The sequence below is a fragment of the Oncorhynchus masou genome, chromosome 15 (assembly GCF_036934945.1).
Source record: "Oncorhynchus masou masou isolate Uvic2021 chromosome 15, UVic_Omas_1.1, whole genome shotgun sequence".
Lineage (NCBI taxonomy): Eukaryota > Metazoa > Chordata > Actinopteri > Salmoniformes > Salmonidae > Oncorhynchus > Oncorhynchus masou.
In genome coordinates, this window is record NC_088226.1 from 51,670,174 (window position 1) to 51,697,856 (window position 27,683).

General features: G+C 43.1%; 1 protein-coding gene across 1 annotated transcript in view; it reads left to right on the forward strand.

Moving 5' to 3' along the window:
- The window catches only part of LOC135556419 (cytosolic carboxypeptidase 6-like), a 466,431-nt gene that overhangs the window by 174,201 nt on the left and 264,547 nt on the right, over positions 1 to 27,683 (forward strand). Inside the window, exon 4 of the mRNA XM_064989619.1 lies at positions 22,610 to 22,704. Coding sequence (XP_064845691.1) covers positions 22,610 to 22,704 — 95 coding nt within the window. The remainder of the gene's footprint in view (positions 1 to 22,609; positions 22,705 to 27,683) is intronic.

Consider the following 27,683-nt stretch of genomic DNA (forward strand, 5'->3'; position numbering starts at 1 on the left):
GAGAACGCAATTAGCCTCACAACTTTTTGATGCTAGAATTTCAACACATACAGTCCATGTAGATGCATATTTTCGGTGACTTGGCCTGTGGAGAAGTGGGATGTAGAGAGAGGTTGTCAGAGAGAAGCCAGTCAAAATAAAGATGTTATGATGTAGTGACATTCAAGAGACAAATGTTTTTTTTCTGTTTGTGTGAATATTTGTGTTGTTTTGCACACTTTTTATAGGAACAGAGGTGGTTAAAATGGAGAGAATGAGCTGGTGTAAAGGAGAGCGGGAGGGAGGAATGAGAAAGAGAGATTGGTTTTCATGCCTGGTAGTCAGCGGGCCTGTAAATCTCAAAGGTGCGGTCCGGAAGACAGCAGAAAGTTGACAGTCATCCATCACTTCTGACAATTCCAGCACAATGTAGTGGCTTGACTGGGGACCCTGCAAGAGTTAGGCCTAGAGAGAACTGCTAGACTAAGCAAATGAACTCTGTTAAAAGCAACAGGAACATCATTTGGGTCTGAATTAGGTTAGCAGGAGAGTGATGTCTGTACAGACTGTTATTAGTTCTAGCCTGGCCATATGAAGTGAGTGAACCTGTAGGACTGGCAACTCTTCTAAATCATACAGGAGGGAATCATAGAGGGGAAAAGCTTCAGTGAGAGAAAAAATTAGCCAGGTCTCCTCAAGAGACCAGAGATTATACTTAATATTTAGAGCACGGGCATTTCTCCTGCCAAGGCGAATATATTAAATAATGGGCTGTCAGTATGCATCGCTCTGCTCTTTACTTGTGTGGATAGTGGAGAAGACACATGTTTGACAGGGGAGGGTTGCGTGAGCACAGAGATATAGTACTCTGTGATGCATGGACATCAATATTCTTCATATTTATCTGGTTGTGGATTTCTCCATCTCCATCAGCAGGAAATAAATGAAGACCAGGCTAATAAAGAGAGCTGCGTGTTCACAGCATGCGCCAAAGCTCACTGCTGTCAACACTGTCAATTAAACTGGAGGTGGTGGAGTCTTTTCATATCTGAAGGAGTGTGGCAAGCTGACCATGAGAACACACACACAAACACAATCAATTGACCAAATACAAAGTATGCATACATAATAGCACAGTATATAAGTATCTACAATAGCCCACATATGGCATACAGTACGTAAAGCTGCAATATGTAACTTTTTTGGGCGGCGCAACCAAATTCACATAGACATGTGAGTTATAGATCTGTCATTCTCATTGAAATCAAATCTAAGAAGCGGTAGATCAATTCTATGTGCACTCTTTCTATGCTTTCCAAACTTAAGTTTCGTTTTTGCGTCTTACTTTCGGTTTTGTACACCAGCTGAAAATAGAATATTTTGGTTTATTGAAAATATATTTCACAGCGGTTTAGATGATACAATGTTTCTCATAAAAAATGCTTGTTTTGTCACGTATTGTATAATGAAATTAGATTTTTTATTTTATTTTTGCAACCAGAGAATGGCGGAGCGATATCTACAATGGCACCTTTAAATACCGGTATATGCAGAATATTATGCAGAATATTAGCAAAGGTCATCGAAATTGTTAAAAGGTTTAAAAACCTATTCTAATAAATGCAACAGTTAGTTATTGTGTACATAATGTTGCTGCTACTGTCTCTTATGACCGAAAAGAACTTCTGAACTTTGTGCCCAAGAAAGCGAAGGTAACCTGCCTAAATGATTACCGCCCCATGGCACTCGTGTCGGTAGCCATGAGGTGCTTTGAAAGGCTGGTCATGGCTCACTTCAACAGCATCCTCCCGGACACCCTTGACCCCCTTGCCAAACACAACTCCAACACCATCATTAAGTTTGCTGACGACACAACAGTGGTAGGCCTGAATCACAGACAACGATGAGACAGCCTATAGGGAGATCAGAGAACTGGCTGTGTGGTGCCAGGACAACAACCTCTCCCTCAATGTGAGCAAGACAAAAGAGCTGATCGTGGACTACAGGAAAAGGCTGGCCGAACAGGCCCCCATTAACATCGACGGGGCTGTAGTGGAGCGGGTCGAGAGTTTCAAGTTCCTTGGTGTCCACATCACCAACGAACTGTCATGGTCCAAACATTCCAAGACAGTCGTGAAGAGGCACGACAAAACCTTTTCGCCCTCAGGAGACATGGGCCCCCAGATCCTCAAAATGTTCTACAGCTGCACCATCGAGAGCATCCTGACCGGTTGCATCACCGCCTGGTATGGCAACTGCTCGGCATCTGACCGTGAGGCGCTACAGAGGGTAGTGTTAATGGCCCAGTACATCACTGGGGCCAAGCTTCCTGCCATCCTGGACCTATATAATAAGTGATGTCAGAGGAAAGCCCTAAAAATTGTCAGAGACTCCAGTCACCCAAGTTATAGACTGTTCTCTGCTACCGCATGGCAAGCGGTACCGGAGCGCCAAGTCTAGGACCATAAGGCTCCACACCAGCTTCTACTCCCAAGCCATTAGACTGCTGAACAATTCAGAAAAATCACCACTGGACAATTTACATTGTCCCCCCCCCCTCTTGTACACCGCTGCCACTCTCTGTTAGTTTGTTACCTATGTATAGTCACTTCGCCCCCACCTACATGTACAGATTACCTCAACTACCCCTGCACACTGACTCGGTACAAGTGCCCCCTGTATATAGCCTCGTTATTCTTATTGTGCTACTTTTTATTATTACTTTTTATTTATTTATTTTACTTGGTAGATATTTTCTTCATCTTGTACTGCACTGTTGGTTAAGGGCTTGTTAGTAAGCATTTCACAGTAAGGTCTACACTTGTTGTATTCTGCCCATGTGGCAAATATACTTTGATTTGATTTTACTTTTCATTGTTTGCAAGATCAAACATAATATTACAATAATCTGAGTGTTTTCTTTCCAGAAATTGCTTTCATTGCAGTGCATCTAATTTGTACAAATTTCAACTGTATTAAATTATTGCATTTTTCAATTCGACAAAAAAGGAACACCCATCAAAATAAAGTAATCTTTCTTCTCTTTCTTGTGATGTAAACGTTGAGACGGTGCGCTAAAATCCCCGACAAAGCTTTAGTGTCCTTATAGATTCAACGGAAAGCCAATGTATCCCACTGAGCCTATTTCAGTTATTACCGGGCTGTGTTTGACAGGTCATTAAACATTTCGCAATCATATCGTTAACCGGAAAAATCAACAGGCACAAGCCAAGAGTATGAAAAGGTGGCAGGAGTAAAATGAAAGCAGTCAATCCAGTGACATTTAAGTGACACGTGGATGTTGTACCTGTCAAACACAGGAAATAGATGGCTGAAAAAGACAGCTCCTCAGCTGGGCGAGGCATGCACATTGCTAAGTATACATGCTTGAAAATGCACACATAGTGCAGTAGTGCAGAGTCTGTTCAACACGGTATTTTAGCAGTTTTGTTTTATTATTGCCTCAGCTGTAGAAATGTCCTCAATAGGTTAATGGAATGCTTTTCGAACTCAAAAAGTATTATTGACTCTCTTTGTCTGACCTACATTGTCTGGAGGATATTGTGTTTGACTGTCAGTCACTCAAAAGAAATGCCTAATTAAAATGATTTAAATCGTACATTGCCATCCAATGGAGTACTTCCTGATTCTCTGGTGGAATAATAGACACCGATACAAGGTCCCGCGGCTGCTTTAATGGATTGTCACCGTTTCCTGCAATCTGATAGCTCTGAAACATACATATTTTGAGGGGAGGGAGAAGGAAATGAAAAGATAAACATTTTACCCTGCCCATCAGGTATTCACATCAATAAGTAGGTATCTGAGAAGCCAGAGGACATTTCAAAACAATTCACTACCCCAAAAAACAACATCCTTTAATTGTTTTGTCCATATGAGGCTCAGGTGGCGACAGGAAGACAACAGGGGATGCCCGACAGTGTAATAGTTTTAACTTGAGGTCAATGTCAGGCCTCCACCCTGAGCTGACATTGGAAGCTTGTGAGCAAGCTGTCAGGTCTTCCATAGCAAAGAGCTCTCCTGCACCTGCTAATCTCCCACAGTAGCCAACCCTGTAGCTCTGCATCTTGAACTCATGTCCGTCCACTTTATGGCCAAGCAGCTGTAATAAAAGGAGGTTAACCAAAAGTCATGATTGTGTGGCATTAGACATGGCTTTCACCTCTGGGGCCAATGGGGTAATGCCTTGGGATTGCAGTGATCTGACTGTGTGAATCCACAAAGGCATACCCCGCAATACTAAACGTGTGAAATTAAACCCTTTGCCATATTTTTAGGTTGTTGGTCTAGTCCTATGTTTTGTTGGGAGGGAATGTGGCTGGCGCCCCTGCTTTTCCCCTCTGTATTCCTGTCTGCCGTGGTGTCAGGGCTGTGTCAGTCACTTTACTGTGAATATGTTGGCCTGGTTGTGATGCTTTGCCAGCGATCTAGTGATCAAAGCCTGCTGGAGAGGAACAGGTAGGCTGCCATGAACAATAAGCCTGGGTGCCTGTGATGGCTAAGGGGCTCTCTGCTGTGTACTGTGAGCCAGACAGACACCGCTCCGCTGGTTCTACAGTCCGTTCTGTGTTCCACAGAGGGCAATGGGTCACTTCATGTTCACTCCCTGCACCACTTAACCCTACTTAGTACCCATGATCCTCTGCTGATTTTCAATGTAAACAAAAGTGGCTACCATTCAACTCTGAATCATGTACCTTGATCTCTCAGCTTGTACTTCTAGCTAGCGAGATCACGTTGTTATTTTTCTCCAGAATTTGTTCCACAGGAAGAGGGATTGCATTGTCCGTATAGGCTACCACCCCATTTAGAATAATCTCTTTAATATCTCAGTGTTGTTTTCCCAGGAATTGGGCTCACTGTGGATCACTGGGAATCAAAAGACAGCATTTGCCCCCAAAATGCATTTGACATGGAGCTATTTTAGTGTGGAGCCTGCCCTGGTCTGGGTTATATGTGCCTGGGAGCTCTGAGTGCCATGTCTCTCTAGAAGTCAGTCGGGAGGTGAGGGCCACACACCCTTCACATTCACTATCCTGCTGCCTGTCTCTGCTGCTTACAGTCAACACATTGGAGCTAGATCAAAACATTCACAAATGTAAGAGATGGTACTCAAAGTAGAATTTCTGTTTTTCTATTCATTTTACGTTATTTCACCAGAGGTTTCGCCAAAGGCAGAAATCTTTAACGAATGACACTGTTAGCAGTTGATGTTATTCTTCAATAACACAGACCCCAAAGCAAATCAGGGGGAGAAAATATATTTATTCATAGAGAACAAATCACAGTTGTTATGCTGGAAAGTGTATGGTAGATGTTCATTCTTCCCTGTTCTCATGATGTAGTTTATACCCAAGCCTAGCCTGTTGTTGATCAATTAGAATTCCTTGCAATAAAATTGGGCCAATGAACAAAAACCAAGTATCCCGTTTCAGGCTCAATGTGTAGACAATTTGGACCAATGACAACTTGTAGCTAAGAGTCCCATCTGGAACCCCTACACAGATTCTAAACAGACGTTGAACTGAAAAACAACCCGTGTCCCTGTCCCTTTAATCTTCAGTTCCCCATGACAGAAAAACAACTATTTCCATTGATCATTAATTCCCTGTGTTGTGTATTTATCTTTGAATATTCTTACACTCTCCCTAGACCATTTTTAAAATAAATATACTTAAAATATACTTTTAGAAAACATAGACAGTATAAAAAACATTAGCTGTAAGCATAAAATCATTTACATTAAACACCTTGCATTTCTATAAAACACACAGGGCATATTTTACTTGCAATTGCAATAACAAATAGATTTCAAACAAAGTTATGTAAAATAGGTATTAACAGGTGTGATAATGATGATGACCCTTCCTGTATTAGTAAATAATAATAATAATAAATAATTTCAAACTTTCAGTTGTCTGCAAGACAATAATATTAAATCGTCCTATTGGCAAGGTAATCATTCACAGAGTCCTTTAAGAGTGACCAGCACTTCCACAACGCTATCAGTTCCACATAAATAACTATTAGAGAGTATGTTCTGACAGCCTGCCGGTAGTGAGGAATTCTTCTGTTTCACTGGTTGATAAGGACATCTCTAATGAACACTTCACCAGTGATCTTGTATCGTTTCAGGTACAGGCCTTGGGTCAGGAGATATTGCTGCAGCTTCAGATGGTAGATTCTCATAACCTGGAACGGAGGAAAAAAAGTGAAAGTAAACAGTGGACATTTCACCTAGATATCTCAAATATGATGACTGCTGTGTGCAACCTAGAAGCTTATCAGGTTCTGATCGGCTTACTATGCTTCTTCACCTGAGATCGGCCCCGACTGCTCATCAATCAGTTATTTATTCTCCAGGCCCCGCTTTGTCATCAAAATGGACAACCTTGCAATGAGTGACATGTATCCATTGTGATTTGCCCTGGACTTTCACTGCTGACCTCGTTATGAGCTAAACTTGGCCTTCCCATTTTGGCCCTAATGTGTTTCACCATCACCCACTGTCCTGGCACTACGTCATGTCCCCTCTCAGGAGTTATTCCCAGATTTTGGCTGTGTGTTGTGCAGTTCCTTTCTTTGTAGGGTAGGCTTCAACCCATCGTGAGAAACTATCAATAATGACCAGCATATATTTCTGTCCTTTACATCTGGGGAGCGTGATGTAGTCAAGCTGTAGATGTCTGAAGGATCCTGGTGGGGCGTGTGCTTGTCTTTCACTTGTGTTGTTTTCCATACAAATGTTGCAATTCACCACGACAGCCTCAGGCTCTTTCCTCACACCAGGATTCCGCCATTTACCCACAAAACTATAAATGATCTTGTCCACACCAATGTGTCCCAAAAGAGTGGATCTGTGTCACCAAGTAGGGTAAGAGTGCATTTGGCCCTACACATCTGAGGTTGTAATTCCACACACCTTCTTGACTGAGTTTGCACCCTGCATTCATCCATTCCCTCACTCCGTCGTTTGGTGCACTTCTTTGCATGTCTCTAATGTGTTGTAATGCATCCAAGGTCTATTTCCTAAACAGTTTAGGTGACAGAGGCGTTCTCTGTCAGCCAAGTCATTATCTTTACTCTCGCCTGTAAAGATTTTTCTATGTGCTTTCATTTTCAAAATTGCAACTTGTGCAGGCAACTGGAGGGCATTCAGTAGAGCCATCACTTCTGGACCATTCTTCACAGGAGCTCCCAATGATGTCAGGAATCCTCCGTTTTTCCATATTTTATCAAAATCATGGGTACTGCCGAAAGCATACTTGAATCTGTGTAGACATGAACTGTTTTTTCATCAGCCTGTTTGCATGCTTCTGTCAAAGCAACCAATTCCGCCACCTGTGCTGATGTTCCTAACGTGCCTGTCACTATCACATTGTCTATTGTAGTAACTGCCCAACCTGCCTTCCTCTCACCCCCCTTCATAATGCTTGAACCGTATGTGTATAAGATATATTCAGGATTTTCCAACATATGACTTTTAGTTAACCCATCAGAGAGCTGATCCAAAACCAACTCACAAGTCGTGTTCAAGTATCTGGAGGAAGCATCAGAGTAGCTGGATTAGATGGTGTACCACGTTGTATGATGTTAGGAGCCTCCAACACTGTCGACCACTTGTTCCAACAAAGCAGACATGACCTGTGCAGCTCGATTCATTTTTAAGAGTATGAACAGCATGTAGACACTTGATGGTAAGATGTTGGTTGAGACCAAGCGATGCCACCATCCCAACGCCACATCATCCAGTTTCTTCTAATAGTAGCCTACAGGTTTCTAAAAATCACCATGGTCCTGTGTCAGCACTGAGGTCATGTAGCCATTTTTTTCAGCCACACGGTTGGCCTGAATCCGGAATGCCCAAAGCCAGCACTGATGTCAACGCTAGTTTAAGACAAAAACCTCTTTCTGTTCTACCGTGAAGGCTACAGGGTCTTTTGAATTGGGGTCTCCCTTGAGGAGGTTGTTAAGGCTACAAACCTTTTCTTCAAATACGCCATGTTCACTGTTGTTCAAAGAAAGGCTAACAACTGTAACCCATCATAAGGATGTAGATTATAGAGTTTTTTATATCGCAATAAATTGTCCCACGTTTTCATACCCACATCTCGTGAATGCTGAAAAGTCTTTGACCATTCATCCAACTGTTTTGGAGACGCTGATTTGTGTGTGATTACTGTAACTGGGGGATTATCTTTACTTCCTTTAAACGGCCTGTGTTCTGGTTGTCCAAAGACGTTACTGAGACACCTGGTTTGGCTTTCTTTCTGGCAGTGACAGGCGGCAGCCTAGTGGTTAGAGCGTTGGACTAGTAATCGGAAGGTTGCAAGTTCAAACCCCCGAGCTGACAAGGTACAAATCTGTCGTTCTGCCCCTGAACAGGCAGTTAACCCACTGTTCCCAGGCCGTCATTGAAAATAAGGATGTGTTCTTAACTGACTTGCCTGGTTAAATAAAGGTAAAAAAAAAAAAAAAAAAATGAATACTCAGGGAGAAAAAGGTGTAGATTCACACGCAGAACATGGCAGATGTTTATTAAGCAGGAATCTTGGTCACAGGCAAGGTAGGCTCCTGACGACCCAACGGCACCGGAGGGTGGAGTGGGTGGAGTGGGTGGGTGTGGGAGCAGACGCCTACCTCGGGGGTGAGGCACGGCAGGCTGGTTCGACGAGGTCATGGAATGACCCAACGTTCTGTGTCGAGGCTGATGTCCAGTGGGTCTGTTCGGAGGTCGACCCCGAGGTCGTGGAGCGGGACGGTTAACCGGACGGTTATGGTGAAATGCCTGAATGATCTCTGGGTCAAGGATGTCTTGGTCGGGGACCAGTCTTCAGGCCCATAACCTTCCCAGTCCACTAGATTGTGGATTCGACCTCTCAGGAGTTTGGAATCAAGGATGGCCCATATGGCGTAGGCAGGTTCCCCTCCAACGTCCAACGGTGGGGGCACACTGCCGGTAGAGACTGGAGGATGGGGGATTTTATACTGACGGGGTAACTGGAGGCGGTACAGGACAGGGTTGATGCGATGGGTTATCTTGAAGGGACCAATGAAGCGAGGACATAACTTTTTGCTGGGGGAGGCAGAGCTGGATGTCTCTGGTAGAGGGCCATACATGCTTCAGGGGTGAAAGAGTGGCGTAGGTTGGCGGCGTCTGTTGGGTATTAGAGGCTTCTTGCAGATGTCGGTGAGCGGTCTCCCATACCCGTTCACTACCCCGAAACCATTCGTCGACAGCTAGGACAGTACGAGGCTCCGCCTCACAGGGAAACATGGGGGGTTGGTAACCAAGGACAGACTGAAACGGAGTAAGGCGGAGGGATGAGTGCATGAGTGAGTTTTGAGGGTATTCTGCCCAGGCCATATACCGACTCCAGTCGTGTGGAGAGGCAGAACATTGTTGGCAGAGGTAGTTGCATATTTCTTGGTTCTGCCTGTTGGTCTGGGGGTGGTACCCAGAGGAGAGGCTGATGGGGACCCCTGGGTCGGTAACAGAAGGCTAGCCACACCCGGGAGACAAACTGGGGCCCGCCGTCAGAGACGATGTCCTCCGGAATCCCATACAGGCGGAACACCTGCTGGAACATACACTCCGCCAATTCCATGGCGTTCGTTAAATGAGGAAGAGGTACCAGACGACACATTTTTGAAAAAGGTCTACTATGACAAGGATGGTGGTGTTACCAGATGATTAAAGATTAAAGAAGATTAAATGAAGTCCACAGATATGTGGGACCAGGGTCTGTGAGGGATTGGCAAAGGTTGAAGCTTCCGGGAAGGGAGATGACGAGGGCTTTTGGTTTGGGCACAGACTGGACAGGAGAGTACATAATCCCTTATATCGAATGCCAGTGAGGACCACCAGTACTTCCGGGCTAGAAGTTTGGTGGTTTGTGTAATGTCCTGACCCCAAGGATGTGTGACACCATTGCATCAGTTGGTGTTTAACATCTGCTGGTACTAACTCTTCCCAGCTGGTGTCTCAGGAGGAGTCGCGTCTGAGGTTGGGGCTTCTTGTATGGCAGAGTGAACCTCCCACTGTACCGGTCCCATAATGCAAGAGGAAGGAAGAATGGGTGTAGGGCCTGAATTACTGGTCGGAAGGTCAAACTGGCGGGAGAGAGCATCAGCTTTTACATTTTTCTGTCCAGGGATGTAAGTAACATGAAAATCGAAGCTTGTGAAGAAGATAGCCCAGCGGGCTTGTCTGGAGTTTAACCTCTTGGCCTCTCTGATATATTCCAGATTACGATGATCTGTTAGGACGAAAAAGGGATGTTGTGCACCCTCCAACCAGTGGCACCAGCTTGATGGCGAAGAGTTCCCTGTTCCCCACATCGTAATTCCTCTCAGTGGGGGATAACTTCCTGGAGAACAGGAGGTGCACAACATCCTCAGGAGGTGTTCCCACCCGCTGAGAGAGTATGGCTCCTACTCCTACTTCGGAGGCATCCACCTCCAGGGTGAAAGGAAGGGTCGGATCCGGTTGGCGAAGAACAGGAGCTGAGGTGAAGAGGCGTTTCAAGTTGTTGAACGCAGTCAGGGTGGCATCAGTCCATTGAAGGGTCCGGGTCTTTTGGCTGGTAAGGGCAGAGAGGGGAGTGGCAGTAGAACTGAAGTTCCGAATTAACTGGCGATAGAAGTTGGAGAACCCAATTTAACATTGGTGTTCCTTAATGGTGGTGGGTTTATGCCAGTTACTGACTGTGATTACTTTTTTCTCATCCATGCTGACCCCTCCAGGTCAAAGTACGGGGCCGAGGAAGTTTATCGAGGTTACATGGAAGGCACTCTTTTCAGTCTTCACATAAAGGTTATGGTCAAGGAGCTGTTGAAGAACCTTTTGCACATGCTGTATGTGTTCTTTCAGGGAGTAGGAGTAAATCAGGATGTCATCAATGTAGACGATGAGAAAGCGGTTGATCATATCCTGGAAAACCTCGTTCATAAAGGATTGGAAGACAACGAGGGAGTTCGTAAGGCTGTAGGGCATGACCAGGTATTCGTAGTGCCCTCGAGTGGTGATAAAGGCCGTCTTCCATTTGTCGCCTTCACGTATACGAACAAGATTAAATGTACTTCGCAGGTCGAGTTTAGTATAGATGTTGGCGCGGCCCACTTGTTCCAGGGTCGCTGGGATCAGAGGAAGAGGGAAACGGTTCTTGACTGTGACATCATTCAGGGAACAATAATCAATACATGGACGGAGACCACCGTCCTTTTTTCCAACGAAGAAGAAGCTGGACGCAGCTGAGGAAGAAGGACAAATTAAACTGTTTGAGTGTTTCATCAATGTAGTTCTCCATTGCCTAATTTTTCGGGATAGATAGGGGGTAAACACGGCCCTTCGGTGAGACAGTCCAGGGAGTAAGTCAATAGCACAGTCTCCTGGGTGATGTGGTGGCGGTGTGGAGGCCTTGATTTTGCTGAAGACATTGCTGTACTGGGCGTCTTCAGATGGTTTGGTGGGTGGCACTGCCGGTGCAGAGTCCTCAATGGTGGTGGCTCTGCAGGGTAGGCTGAGACAACTGGAGAAGCAGGTAGAAGACCCGGACAGTAGTTCAGCTTGTTTCCACGAGATGGGTCGTGACGACAAAGCCAGGGGTGTCCGAGTACGAGTGGCTGTTGAGGGATGAGAGTTCCATGAGTTGAATGGTTTCTGTGTGGAAGACGCCAATCTGGAGGATGACGCTGTGTGCCAGGTGCGTGATGAAGCCTGTGCCCAATGGCTGCCTGTCCAGGGTGTTAATCCTTATAGGAGGGGTGACAGGTGTTAGATCAATGTCAAGCTCTTGTACTAGCTGGTGATCGATAAAATGACCTGCTGCTCCCGAATCTATCAAGACTTCTACGTACTTGGTAACCCCCTTCACAGTTATCAATACTGGGACGGAGAATTGCTTCTGGGAGATAAAGACTCGCCTGCCTGCATAGCAGCTGGGGGACCCTTCTTATCTCTCCGTGGGGGGCGAATAGGGCAATGGCTGTGTAGATGATCTTTCCCTCCACAGTATAGGCAGAGCTCTTCTTGGATCCGCTTTTGACATTTAATATATGAGAGAGTAGCATGGCCCAACACATGGGCTCTGGAAGACTCGGATGGGATGACAGAATCAAGGAAAGAGGTTTCGGGTTCCTGGGTGGCAGAGTTCTTTGGCGGTCGGCGATGAGGTGGTCGATGGAGATACGGATGTATTGATTTAAATCCTGAAGGTCACCTCTACAGGCCAGCTCTCCCTGTTGAGCCCTCTTCAGTAGATGGTAAGTAAAGCAGCCTCATTCCATTCACTCCCTACAGCCATAGTGCGGAACTCGAGGGCATACTTGGCAGCTGAATTGCGTCCTTGTTGAAGTTCTATGAGGAGGTGATCGAATACCTCTTTGAAGAGGGTGTGGAAATGGGTCTCGGATCCGAGTTCTGTGCTGTTGTCAGTCCATATGGCGGTGGCCCAATCCAGGGCTTTGCCTGTGAGTAGAGACATGGCAAAATCCACCATGCTCTTGTCAGTGGCGAAGTTAGTGGGGTTGTAATCAATGTATTTGCTGCATTGCATCAGAAATCCCTGACATTTCCCAGGTGAACCGTCATATTTTCCAGGCATGGGTATGAACGAAGGAGGGCTATGGGTTACGATACCTGGTATTGGAGGAGTAGGGATAGGCTGGCGGAGAAGATGGCAAATTTCCTCCATAAGCTCTTCTTGCTGGTTTACGCTCCACTGTAGCTCCGCTGAATCCATTTCGTTTTAGGTGAGGTATTCTGTAATGAATACTCAGGGAGAAAAAGGTGTAGATTTACGCACAGAGCATGGCAGATGTTTATTAAGCCTTCACAGAAAGCAGGAATTGTGGTCGCAGGCAATGGTCAAACACAGGTAGGCAGTCAAAAACAAACAATACCTCACAACCATATATACAGAAAGAACTGGACTAAATAGGGAGCTGATGAGACCAGGTGAGAAATGAACACAGATGAAGTCAATGAACAAAAATGAAAGACAGGGCTACTTTCCAGAACACAAAGAAACAGGGCTACGTTCAAGATCACAAGGTTCACTAAGAAAAGAAAAGCAGAACTTTACACATAGGAGGGTTTGACATGCTTCATGGAGATGAGAGCCTGGATGTTAATCTGTTCTGACTGTTCTATGTGGACTTACATTTCCAGGACGGCGTTCACCGCACACGCACATAGGGAAACAGGCGCCCAAATTGGTCCTGGGCGTAGGTAGAGTTATAACAAGAGCACCCAACCACCAGCCAGTCAGACTGCGTGTGATGAGGGGGCTCCAGGCAGCGTGGCCCAGACAAACCATTTAATGAGCTTAAGATAAAAAAGACTCCAATTTGCCTCCTCACTCGTCCTCACCTCAATCTCCCAATTTGACTCGATGATGATACTGTCGGTAGTGTGCTAATGGTCGCTGGAGAGGGCCACTGCTCATGGTAGCCAACACAGCTAACGACATCCAGAAGTGAGAAGCAGCAACAGTAGCAGCAGTGTAGGATGTGGAAAGGTGAATTGGTGCATAAGCACAGACGGGCAATCAGGACTAGTGATGATGTGTCATTATAAAAGACAGGGACACATATGAGCTATGATGCTGTGTAGGGTACATGTGAGAGGCTCGGTGTCAGGGAAGTGGACGATGAATGATGAAATTGAAAGCTGAATGATGACCCTCATTTGTAGATCTGTCACACTCATGCAACTTCTATTCCCTGTTAAAGCCCCCATGCAGTCTTTTTAATTACATTTTTAAAGGATCCCTTTATGTCTAATAAATCTCTGTTTGTGAATATAACATATATATATATATAACAATATGTATATATTTTTAATAATTTATTTCAGTGAGCCTCCTTGGGCCACGGAAATGCTCAGTCTGATCGTGTGGGTTCTCACATCCCTGATTAGCTGATAGGATGGTCTAAAGCCCACCCCCTGATAGGATGGTCTAAAGCACACCCCCTGATAGGATGGTCTAAAGCCCGCATGGTCAACCTGTCAGTTGGAACTGGAGTTGGACCCTGAAAGCGACAGGTTTGTAGGCTGCTTTGTCTTGTCATCAAAACAAAAGGCATACATAATGCATCTTAATTTGCTATGTCATTGTTGTACAGTTTTCAATAGGTCACCAGAACAGCCTGTTTGCATGGTGGCCCATCCTTGCCTATATCCTGTCTGCCATCTATTCATTGCAGAATCCTGGCACCATCCCTATGGTGAAGCATGGTGGTGGCAGCATCATGCTGTGGGGATGTTTTTCAGAGGCAGGGACTGGGAGACTAGTCAGGATCAAGGCAAAGATGAACGGAGCAAAGTACAGAGAGATCCTTGATGAAAACCTACTCCAGAGCACCCAGGACCTCAGACTGGGGTAGAGGTTCACCTTCCAACAGGATAATGAGCCTAAGCACACAGCCAAGACAACACAGGAGTGGCATAGGGACAAGTCTCCGAATGTCCTGTAGTGGCCCAGCCAGAGCCCGGACTTGAACCCGATCAAACATATCTGGAGAGACCTGAAAATAGCTGTGCAACGATGCTCCCCATCCAACCAGACAGAGCTTGAGAGGATCTGCAGATAGGATCTTGGTGCGCCAAATTTGTAGCATCATACCCAAGAAGACTTGAGGCTGTAATCGCTGCCAAAGTTGCCTCAACAAAGTACTAAGTAAAGGGTCTGAATACTTATGTAAAGGTGTTATTTCAGGTTTTTATTTTTAATAAATTTACAAACATTTCTATAAAACAGTTTTTGCTTTGTGCTTTGTCATTATGGGGTATTTTTGTGTAGATTGATGAGGGAATAAAATGATTTAATCAATAGAATGAGGCTGTAACGTAACAAAATGTAGAAAAAGTAAAGGGGTCTGAATACTTTCCAAATGCACTGTAGTGCAGCAACAGAGTAGTCATCGATGGTATAAAGTACAAAAAACTGTGGTTTTATTCACATTGTCTTCACCAGCTTTCTCCGCCACTGACATTACTATACACAACTATCATTTCATCCCATGACAGGAAAGTTGGATGAGTTAGTATTTCACACTTATTGTGCACACACAATTACACATAGCTTGTCAACAAGAACTTGGTTGGAAGAATCTATTGTGATGGATGGGGTGAACATCTACCGGAGAATCGATCTCCAAGAGGGTGGTTGGTGACGACTGCCCCTACACACACTACAAATGTGTTTTAAAATAGTCATACACTCAATCACAGAGAGACCCGTAGACCCTACCCATTGACCAGTTCTACTAAGTAGTTCTAGGGCATGGTTCAACCACTACACCCTCAGACAAAAATTATTAACTTTTGTCCCCATAGCAGAGCATTCTTGTATCTATATGTTACTATTCTTTTCAGTACATGTAGTGGCTAAACCATGCCCAATCAAATCGAATCAAATTTGATTTGATGCAACCGCTTTGACGCTTTGCCGTTTGATGGTTCATCGGAAGGGTGTGGCAGGGTTTCTTGTAAGTGTCTGGATTAATGTCCAGCTCCTTGAAAGCGGCACCTCTAGCCTTTAGCTCAGTGCAAATGTTGCCTGTAATACATGGCTTCTGGTAGGGATATGTACGTACGGTCACTGTGCATCGTCGATTCACTTATTAATGAAGCTGGTGACTGATGTGGTAAACTCCTCAATGCCATCGGATGAATCCCGGATAATATTCCAGTCTGTGCTACCGAAGCAGTCCTGTAGCTTAGCATCAACTTCATCGGACCACTTCCGTAATGACTCCGCCATTGGTACTTCCTGTTTGAGTTTTTGCTTGTAAGCAGGAATTAGGAGGATAGAGTTATGGTCAGATTTGCCAAATGGAGGATGAGAGAGCTTTGTACTCCTCTCTGTGTGTGGAGTAACACGTATTAAAGCGGGCACTAGGAGCGCCGCCTCTGGATGAGCATTTCTTGTTTGCTTATGGGCTTATACAGGTTGTTGAGTGTGGTCTTAGTGCCAGCATCAGTTTGTGGAGGTAAATAGACAGCTACTAAGAATATTGATGAAACTCTCTTGGTAAATAGTGTGGTCTACAGTTCATAATGAGACATTCTAACTCAGGCGAACAAAACCTCAAAACTTTGATATTAGAGATCATGCACCAGCTGTTGTTGACAAAGAGACACACACCACTCCTGCTGATCCTACCTGAGGCAGCTGTTCTGTCTTGCCAATGCACAAAAAAACCCAGTTAACTGTATTTTATACATGTCATTGTTCAGCCACGACTCAGTGAAACATAGGATATAAACCGTTTTTAATGTCCCATTGATAATCTTGAACGGAGCTCATCCAGTTTGATAGACTTAGTAGAACTTGTCAATGGACAGGGGCTACTCGTTTGTCTGTGAGAGGCTGTATGGCCAATAGGAGCTTTGTCAGTTGGTGGTGCTGCAGCCTGTAGGAAGGATGCCATCCCATCCTGGATGGATTAGGACCAACTGCATAAATGGACAGACAAACAAAATATGACCTGCAATACATCAGAACCACTTTCATACCATAGCAAAACTGAACTTTCACTGTCTAATTCCCAACCATTGTGATAAGCTTCCCATTAAAGCATTAAAAACTGTCACACTCTGATCAGTTTCACCTGTCCTCGTTATTGTCTCAACCCCCTCCAGGTGACGCTTTTTCCCCCAGTGTATTTATCCATGTGTTTCCTGTCTCTCTGTGCCAGTTCCTCTTGTATGTTTCCAAGTCAACCAGCGTTTTTTCCGTTCTCCTGCTTTTTGCATCTCCTTTTTCTAGTCCTCCCAGTTTTGACCCTTGCTTGTTTCTGGACTTTGTACCCACCTGCCTGACCAGTCTGCCTGCCTTGACCACGAGCCTGTCTGCCACTATGTACCTCCTGGACTCTGATCTGGTTTTGACCTTTTTGCCTGTCCACGACCATTCTCTTGCCTACCCCTTTGGATTAATAAACATTGTAAGACTCCAATCATCTGCAACTGGGTCTCGCCTTGTGGCATGATAGTAACTCAATCAACAGCTAATGTTCACTTTTTTATTTGGGGCTGTGATAGTCTATTACAAATCAATCTGCCTGTACTTTGATAGTATGTCAGGAGGAAGTATGGTTTGAAGTCACTGAAATGATTCTGAAAGGTATTAGAAATTAACCATAAGATCACCAAGCAATAATCTTCTGTGTAGAAAATAACATAATTGACATTGCTTTCAGTGATGTGGTGCTAGTCTGATTATGCCTGGTCCTGTCCATGCTCTGTTCTAACGAGTCCTGTCGGGTTGCCTCCCACAACTTTGCAGCATAAAACTGTACTTTCCCTAGGTTGGAGAGTTAGCTACTAAGGACTCTGATGTGACATACAGTACATGTACTTTGCCTTTAGAAAGTATTCACACCCCTTGTTGTTACAAAGTGGGATTAAAATTGATATAATTGTCAACAATCTACACAAAATACTCTAACATTTGTAAAAAAATAAATGAAAAATATACTGAACAAAAATATTAACGCAACATGTAAAGTGTTGGTCAAATGTTTCATGAGCTGAAATTAAAGATCCCAGAAATTTTCCATACGCACAAAAAACGTATTTCTAACAAAATGTTGGGCACAAATTGGTTTACTAACCTGTTAGTGAGCATTTCTCCTTTGCAAAGATAATCCATCCACCTGACTGGTGTGGGATATGAAGAAGCTTATCAGCATGATCATTACAAAGGTTCAGCTTGTGCTGGGGACAATAAAAGGCTGCTCTAAAATGTGCAGTTTTGTCACAGAACACAATGCCACAGATGTCTCACGTTTTGAGGGAGAGTGCAATAGGTATGCTGACTGCAGGAATGTCCATCAGGGCTGTTGCCATATAATGTCATGTTAATTTCTCAACCATAAGCCGCCTCCAATGGCGTTTATAGATTTTGACAGTACGTCCAACCAGCCTCACAACCACAGACCACGTGTAACCACGCCAGCCTCCACTTCAGGCTTCTTCACCTGCGGGATCGTCTCAGACCAGCCAACCGGACATCTGATTAAACTGAATAGTATTTCTGTCTGTAATACTGCCGTTTTGGGGGGGGAAATCATTCTGATTGCCTGGGCCTGGCTGCACCCCTGCCCAGTAATGTGAAATCCATAGATAAGGCCCTGATTAATTCATTTCAATTGACTTATTTCCTTATATGTAGTGTAACTCAGAAAAATCATTGAAATTGTTCCACGTTGTGTTTATATTTTTGTTCAGTATACACTGGATTTGCTTACCAAGATGACATGACTTAAATAAAGGTTAAATAAAAAATGTAAAAATATATAAATAAAATGGCCTCATGGTGAAATCCCTGAGCGATTTCCTTCCTCCATGGCAACATATTTAGGAAGGATGCCTGTTTCTTTGTTGTGACTGTGTATTGATAAACCATCCAAAGTGTAATTAATAACTTGGAAAAACCTCCCTGATCTTTATGGTTGAATCTGTGTTTGAAATTCACTACTCAACTGAGGGACCTTACAGATAATTGTATGTGTGGGGTACAGAGATGAGGTAGTCATTCAAAGATCATGTTAAACACTATTATTGCACACAGAGTGAGTCCATGCAACTTATTACGTAACTTGTTAAGCAAGCCTTGACTCCTGAACTTATTTAGGCTTGCCATAACAAAGGGGTTGAATAATTATTGACTCAAGACATATCAACTATAAATGTATTAATTTTTCAAAAATTCGAAAAACATGATTCCACTTTGTCAATTAGGTTAGTATTGTTGAGTAACTACAATGTTGTTAAATATTTTTGGTCAATTTTCTCTTCTTTTGGCTTTATACTCCAAAAGGCTGCATTTTAAATTAAATAACAACTATGAGGTTAAAGTGCACACTGTCAGCTTTAATGTGAGGGTATTTTAGTATGCAATGTCTACATCAAGCTAGTGACTCGACAAATTTGTTGGATGCAGTTGCCGGTTTGTTTTTGGTTGTGTTTCAGATTATTTTGTGCCTAATGGAAATTAATGGTGAATAATGGAGTCACTTTTATTGTAAAAAGAATAAATATACACTACCGTTCAAAAGTTTGGGGTAACTAAGAAATGTTCTTGTTTTTTAAAGAAAAACACATTTTTTTGCAACATCAAATTGATCAGAAATACAGTGTAGCCATTGTTAATGTTGTTAATGACTATTGTAGCTGGAAACAGATGATTTTGGGGGGGAATATCTACATAGGCGTACAGAGGCCCATTATCAGCAACCATCACTCCTGTGTTCCAGTGGCATGTTGTGTTAGCTAATTCAAGTTTATCATTTTAAAAGACTAATTGATCATTAGGAAACACTTTTGCAATTATGTTAGCACAGCTGAAAACTGTTGTTCTGGTTAAAGAAGCAATAAAACTGTCCTTCTTTAGACTAGTTGAGTATCTGGCGCATCAGCATTTGTGGGTTCGGTAACAGGTTCAAAATGGCCAGAAACAGAGACCCTTCTTCTGGAACTCGTCAGTCTATTCTTGTTCTGAGTATTTTCCATGTGAGAAATTGCCAAGAAACTGAAGATCTCATGCAACGCTGTGTACTACTACTCCCCACAGAACAGCGCAAACGGGCTCTAACCAGAATAGAAAGAGGAGTGGGAGGCCATGGTGCACAGCTGAGCAAGTGGACATGTACGTTAGAGTGTCTAGTTTGAGAAACAGACCCCTCACAAGTCCTCAACTGGCAGCTTCAATAAATAGTACCTGCAAAACACCAGTCTCATAGTCAACAGTGAAGAGGCGACCTTTTAGGCAGAGTTCCTCTATTCAGTGTCTGTCTTCTTTTACCCATCTTAGTCTTTACTTTTTATTGGCCAGTCTGAGATATGTCTTGTTCTTTGTAGCCACCCTTTGCCTTGATGACAGCTTTGCACATTCGTGGCATTCTCTCAACGTGCTTCACCTGGAATGCTTTTTCAACAGTCTTGAAGGAGTTCCCACATATGCTGAGCACCTGTTGGCTGCTTTTCCTTCACTCTGCGGTCCAACTCATCCCAAACCATCTCAATTGAGTTGAGGTCGGGTGATTGTGGACGCCAGGTCATCTGATGCAGCACCATCACTCTCCTTCTTGGTCAAATAGCCCTTACACAGTCTGGAGATGTGTTTTCAGTCATTGTCCTGTTGAAAAACAAATTATTGTCCCACTAAGCGCAAACCAGATGGGATGGCATATCTCTGCAGAATGCTGTGGTACCCATGCTGGTTAAGTGTGCCATGAATTCTAAGTAAATCACTGACAGTGTCACCAGCAAAGCTCCCCCACTCCATCACACTTCCTCCTCCATGCTTCACGGTGGGAACCAAAGGACAGATGTCCACCGGTTTAATGTCCATTACTCATGTTTCTTTGCCCAAGCAGGTCTCTTCTTATTATTGGTGTCCTTTAGTAGTGGTTTCTTTGCAGCAATTCAACCATGAAGGCCTGATTCACACAGTCTGCAATGAACAATGGATGTTGAGATGTGTCTGTTCCTTGAACTCCGTGAAGCATGTATTTTGGCTGCAATCTGAGGGGCAGTTAACTCTAATGAACTTATCCTCTGCAGCAGAGATAACTCTGGGTCTTTGTTTCCTGTGATGGTCCTCATGAGAGCCAGTTTCATCATAGCGCTTGATAGTTTTTGTGACTACACTTGAAGAAACGTTCAAAGTTGTTGAAATTTTCCGGATTGACTGACCTTCATGTCTTAAAGTAATGATGGACTGTCATTTCTCTTTGCTTATTCTTACCATAATATAGACTTGGTCTTTTACCAAATAGGGCTATCTTCTGTATACCACCCCTACCTTGTCACAACACAACTGATTAGCTCAAACGCATTAAGAAAGAAATAAATTCCACAAATTAACTTTTAACAAGGCACACCTGTTAATTGAAATGCATTTCAGGTGACTACTTCATTAAGCAGTTTGAGAGAATGCCAAGAGTGTGCAGAGCTGTCATCAAGGCAAAGGGTGGCTACTTTGATGAATCTCGAATCTCAAATATATTTAGATTTGTTTTAACACTTTTTTGGTTACTACATGATTCGAAATGTGTTATTTCATAGTTTTGAGGTCTTCACTATTATTCTACAATGCAGAAAAAAGTCAAAAATAAAGAACACCCCTTGAATGAGTATGTGTGTCCAAACTTTGGACTGGTATTGTATATATAATATGTTTCTAAACACTTCTACATTATTGTGGATGCTACCATGATTACGAATAATCCTGAATGAATTGTGAATATAGTTAGACGCACTAATATCATAGCCCCCAAAAAATTCTAATCTCACATTATTGTGATGGTGAGAAGTTATGATATTTGTGTGTCTGTAACTTTCTTACTCATCTTTATTCACAATTCATTCAGGTGTTTAGAAACATATTATATATATTTTTTGTCAAATCAGTCGAAGTGATTGTTCTGATAGAGGACAGTGTAAAGAAACAATTGCTGCCTTACAGCCAGCTACTGCACAATCTCTCTTGCTTTTGGCCATGAATCCCTAGCTACCTCTCTTGTGCATGTCATCAATTTGACCGGGCGGGATAGTAGGAGGGGATATGGAAATCAAAGATGAATTGTCATTGGTCTATTACAATCAGACCACCAGGTGACGTTATGTGGTGGCCAAAACACCTACTTTGCCTTGTCTTAACAGAAGAACAGAGACTGTTGCAGCCTGCCTGCCATGGTGGAGTATAGAGCTCCACCTTGGAGTTATTAAACAAGCTTAACAAATAGATTACAGGTATGAGACACAGCCACTAAATAAGACAATCTGAATTGGTGAAAAAGAAGAAAGAGGACCAATATAAGTCAGAAAATGAGGATGTATTTGCCTGAGGAAAAGCTGAAAGTAGGCTGGCAACAGATGTGCAGGGCAGTGAAGTTTAATTGAAATGCCAGCAGCGATGGTCTTATCTCCACGGTACAGGAGCCTGCTGCCAGTCAGAACATCAGTTAAATGTCATTTTACCTAAGTCTGAATCAGCCTGCCACAATCCCTGCTCCTGTGATGGCAAGGAGGGAGGGGGAGGAGGAGCGGGGTTTGTAATAGGATTTCAGTAGCACACAGTTCACTTCCACCACCTGGACTAAGTTGGTAATTTGATATGGTCCATCAATAGGATTCATTTACTGTACAATGATAATATTATTGTCATTATTTATATATTTATTAAAACCTCTCCCCTGATCCTAATCAGGATCCTGGTGGAGGAGTGGGACCCCAGGACATATCCCTCACCTAGCCATGAATTTATGTTTTAAAGCCAAGCTGGCCCCATGGTAGCCTGCCTGTTTCAGCATGATCATCTGCTAGGCTACCGTTTCACCATGCTATCTGTTGACAGACATGTCTTTTCATCTCTACTTTATAGTGTGTTGTGCTATCATGCGTTGAAGCACACTTTCTTATCTCTATTCAGGCATAATAATCAGTCATTATATACAATTGCCTGTGTTGTATTGACATCGTGAACTTTCCCCCTTTTCTCATGCAGTTGCTGATATTTCTACCCGTTCATATCATCCCCTTTTTCTTGTTCACAAATTCTACCAATCTAATGGAATGTTCACATTTTTCTTTCAGAGGGTGATTTTCAACATTGTCAACTTCAGCAAGACCAAGAGCTTGTACAGGGATGGCATGTCCCCAGTGGTGAAGTCCACCAGCCGGCCTAAATGGTACAGTCACTTTAAAGAAAACTAAAACAAAAAACACTCACTTAATGTGATAGAAGGGAGCGTCCTATCTTTATGATGAAAGCTTAAACCCAAATGTTAACTGAGGTTTTACTTTAATCCTGAAACCTTCATGTTTATTATGATAAGAGAACCTACAGGTAGTCAACCTCAGGCCATAGCTAGATCCAGCAAAACTGTCAGAATCAGAGTCATCTAACAGGTGCATAAAGGGGCTGTTGATCTCACTCAACACGTCTATACCAATGAAGTTGAGGGTAGATTTGTAGATGTTCTATTTGTCCAAAGTACTACTTGCTTGTGGATCATTTAGTTGTCCTCTAATTTCTCTGGAACTATCTGTTCAACCTGTGCGTCTTTAGTTTTCCAGACCTTAAAAATAGGGTGTTTGAAGTTGTGAGATTGGAGATGTTGCTAGAGATGTTCTGTTTCCATGACAGCGATGGCCTGGTAGTTTGAGGGACAGTGACAGGGATGTTGATTAGATAATTAGAACTGAGACGAGAGCAGCTGCATACGTAACACTTTGTCGTAGACGTGGACCTACGTAGGTTTCATTTTCTCCTGTAACTGAAAACTGTCCTCTGTGTCACACTGCTCTGTGTCAAATGTAAGACACCTTTACCAGCTATATTAAGTATTTCCACAGACCTGCTTAGTCATAATGTACCTATTCATCTCTAACTCAACATGTTACTTTATCTGTGATTATGTATAGTTTTGCATCATTCTTTTAAAATCCATTGATTTGTGGGTCGTTCCACGAAATGAGTGCCTTTTGCGACCTTATGCTATTTTTTGTAGACATTGTGCAGAAATATAGAATTTTATAAGCCTTTTATATTAAATGAAGTGCCCTTTAATATATAGACCACATGGGTCATTCAATTAAGTGCCAAAATGCAGCATTTTGACATGGCCCCTGTGCATCCTCTATGACTTCTAGGAAGATTTTAACCCACTTCAAATCAAATTTTATTGGTCACGTAAAATTCAGTGATCAATTTACAGTGCAGTAATACCTAACAATACAAAACAATACACACAAATCCCAAAAATGTAAAGAAAGAATTTAGAAATATCAGGACGAGCAATGTCAGAGTCGGGAACAGTGCATTTGGAAGGTATTCAGAACCTTGACTTTTTCCTGTTACAGCTTTACTCTAAAATGTATTCAATAATGTTTTTCCCTCATCAATCTACACACAATACCCCATAATGACAAAGCAGAAACAGGTTTTTAGAAATGTATTGTAATTTATTAACAATAAAAACAGAAATACCTTATTTACATAAGTATGCATACCCTTTTTTAAGAGACTCAAAATTGAGCTCAGGTGCATCCTGTTTCCATTGATAATCCTTGAGATGGTTCTACAACTTGATTGTTGTCCACCTGTGGTATATTCAATTGATTGGACATGATTTGGAAAGGCACACACCTCTCTATATAAGGTCCCACAGTTGACAGTGCATGTCAGAGCAAATAACAAGCCATGAGGTCAAAGGAATTGTCCGTAGGTGGTCAGAGATTGTATCGATGCACTGATCTGGGGAAGGGTACCAAAACGTATCTGCAGCATTGAAGGTCCCAGAGAAGACAGTGGCCTCCATCATTCTTAATTGGAAGAAGTTTGGAACCACCAAGACTCTTCCTAGAGCTGGCCGCCCGGCCAAACTGAGCAATCGGGGAGAAGGGCCTTGGTCAGGGGGGTGACCAAGAACCCGATGGTCAATCTGATAGAGCTGTAGAGTTCCTCTGTGGAGATAGGAGAACCTTCCAGAAGGGGAACCATCTCTGCAGCACTCCACCAATCAGGCCTTTTTGGACACCTACAGCACCCGATGTCACAGGAAGGCAAAAAAGATCATCAAGGACAACAACCACCCCAGCCACTGCCTATTCACCATCGCTATCATCCAGAAGGCGAGGTCAGTACAGGTGCATCAAAGCTGGGACCGAAAGACTGAAAAACAGCTTCTATCTCAAGGCCATCAGACTGTTAAACAGCCATCACTAACATTGAGAGGCTGCTGCCAACATACAGACTCAAATCTCTGGCCACTTAAATAAATGGACCTAATAAAAGTATCACTAGTCACTTTAAATAACACCACTTGAATAATGTTTACATATCCTACATTACTCATCTCATATGTATATACTGTATTCTACACCATCTACTGCATCTTGCCTATGCCGCACGCTATCGCTCATCCATATATTTATATGTAGATATTCTATTCATCCCTTTACATTCGTGTGTATTTGTGTGTATAATGTAGTTGTTGTGAATTTGTCAGATTACTTGTTAGATATTACTGCATAGTCAGAACTAGAAGCACAAGCATTTCGCTACACTTACATTAACATCTGCTAACCATGTGTATGTGACCAATAACATTTGATTTGATTTTATGGTAGAGTGGCCAGATGGAAGCCACTCCTTAGTAAAAAGCACATGACAGCCTGCTTGGAGTTTGCCAAAAGGCACCTAAAGGACTCTCAGACCATGAGAAACAAGATTCTCTGGTCTGATGAAGTCAAGATTGAACTCTTTGGCCTGAATGCCAATCGTCACATCTGGAGGAAACCTGGCACCATCCCTACGGTGAAGTATGGTGGTGGCAGCATCATGCTGTGGGGATGTTTTTCAGAGGCAGGGACTGTGAGACTAGTCAGGGTCAAGGCGAAGATGAATGGAGCAAAGTACAGAGAGATCCTTGATGAAAACCTGCTCCATAGCGCTCAGGAACTCAGACTGGGGTGAAGGTGGGCTCAGGGTCAGGGCAGGCAGAGGTCAATAATCCAGGGTGGTGTGACAAGGTACAGAACGGCAGGCAGGCTCAGGGTCAGGGCAGGCAGAATGGTCAAAAACCGGAACTAGAAAAAGACAGGAACAAGGGGAAAACGCTGGGAGGCTTGACAAACAAAATGAACTGGCAACAGACAAACAGAGAACACAAGTATAAATACACAGGGGATAATGGGGAAGATGGGCAACACCTGGAGGGGGGTGGAGACAATCACAAAGACAGGTGAAACAGATCAGGGTGTGACAGTACCGCCCCTCTCTAGGGGCACCACCTGGCTTCCTACCTGGTTGACCGGGGTGTCGGCATTGGAAATCCGTCGATGAGGCCTTGGTCCAGAATGTCCCTGGTGGGTGTAACAGTTACATGAAGTACAGTAGCTTAATTTGTGAATCATAGGCTATCATCTCTGTTGTCTTACTTGGACCTGGAAGAAAATTGTCCAGAGACTGCTGCGAATGTAAAATAATTGTACTTTATCGTTGTTTGTTGTTATCGAGAAAAATTGTTACATTTATCGCGATATAACTTTTTATCCATATCGCCCAAAATAATTTATTGTCATTTCAAGTTTCAAGTTTTTATACATTTGAACAGGATACACATTGTATACACCGTCCAACTAAAAGCTTACTTGCAGGTTCCTTTTCCACGATGCAACAACCATAAGAAATAATACAAGATAAGAATAATGTCTTAGTCGAATAGAATGTGTGTGTGTGTGTGTGTTAAGTTTTTATTGCAAAAAAAAAAGCATTTGCAATATGGATTTTGTCCATATCGCCCAACTCTAATTGATACCATTCACATACATGTTTGAGGACTGCTCGAAGGCCTATCTCTGCGATGGCCATTGTAATAGTCATACATTGCAGCACCTGAACTTTTTTTTAGGCATACCACATACTCTCTGAATGAATTATGCATTAGAATTCCAAAATGGATGTTTCTGGTACAATTTGCATATGAACCGTTGGTTGTTTATGTGATTGCTGTCATCGGTAATAGTCATAGTGTGGAGGATGCAGAGGTGGGGGCGGGAGGGTGTCGTGGGGCTGGGTGCATCTGCCAGACATGCCGAGGCACAGGGCTGACGTGGGAAACAGGGTTACGTGATCAAGTGTGCCCATTCAACAGGAGCCTCTGTCATAAGACGATCAAGGGCAGCCATCAAAACTATTAAAAACAATGAAAATAAAAACGTAAATATTAACTACACAACAAACATAAGTGTATAAAAAAATTAAAGAACAACAATAAACACAGAACGTTGTTGTCTGGCAGGCTATTCCAGAGAATGGGGGCATAATAACTAAAGGCTGCCTCTCCATACCTCTTCGTCCTAGGCTTTTAGATAGTTAAAAGACCAGTGCCAGAGGACCTGAGGGACGTACTGGGTACATAACTTAAAAGCATGTCTGACATGTATTGAGGTGCACAATCGTGAATTGATTTAAAAACCGATAGAATAATCTTAAAATTAATTCTAAAACTCACAGGCAGCCAGTGTAGAGACTTTAAAACCAGTGTAATGTGTGCTCTATGTCTGGCCTTGGTCAGTACCCATGCTGCAGTATTCTGTATGTTTTGCAGTTGACCAATGGCTTTCTTGGATAGACAAGCCAGCTTTTAATAAAAGCATGAATAAGTCTCTCTGTATCAGCCTGAGAAAGAAACAGCCACACCTTGGCAATGTTCCTCTGGTTGTAAAAATCTATTTTGGTCACATTCCTATTGTGTGATTCGAATTTGAGTTCAGAATCTAAAATAACACCTAGGTTTTTTACCTTTTTTTACCTACCTCTTTATTGCCTGTGAATTAAAATATTCAGCCAGATTCTGTCTCTGTGCTTTGGCTCATACTTCCGGCGCCGACAGAGATGGCCGCCTCGCTTTGCGTTCCTAGGAAACTATGCAGTTTTTTGTTTTTTTTTACGTGTTATTTCTTACATTAGTACCCCAGGTCATCTTAGGTTTCATTACATACAGTCGAGAAGAACTACTGAATATAAGATCAGCGTCAACTCACCATCAGTACGACCAAGAATATGACTTTCGCGAACCGGATCCTGTGTTCTGCCTTTCAACCAGGACAACGGAATGGATCCCAGCTGGCGACCCAAAAAAACGACTTTGTAAAAGAGGGA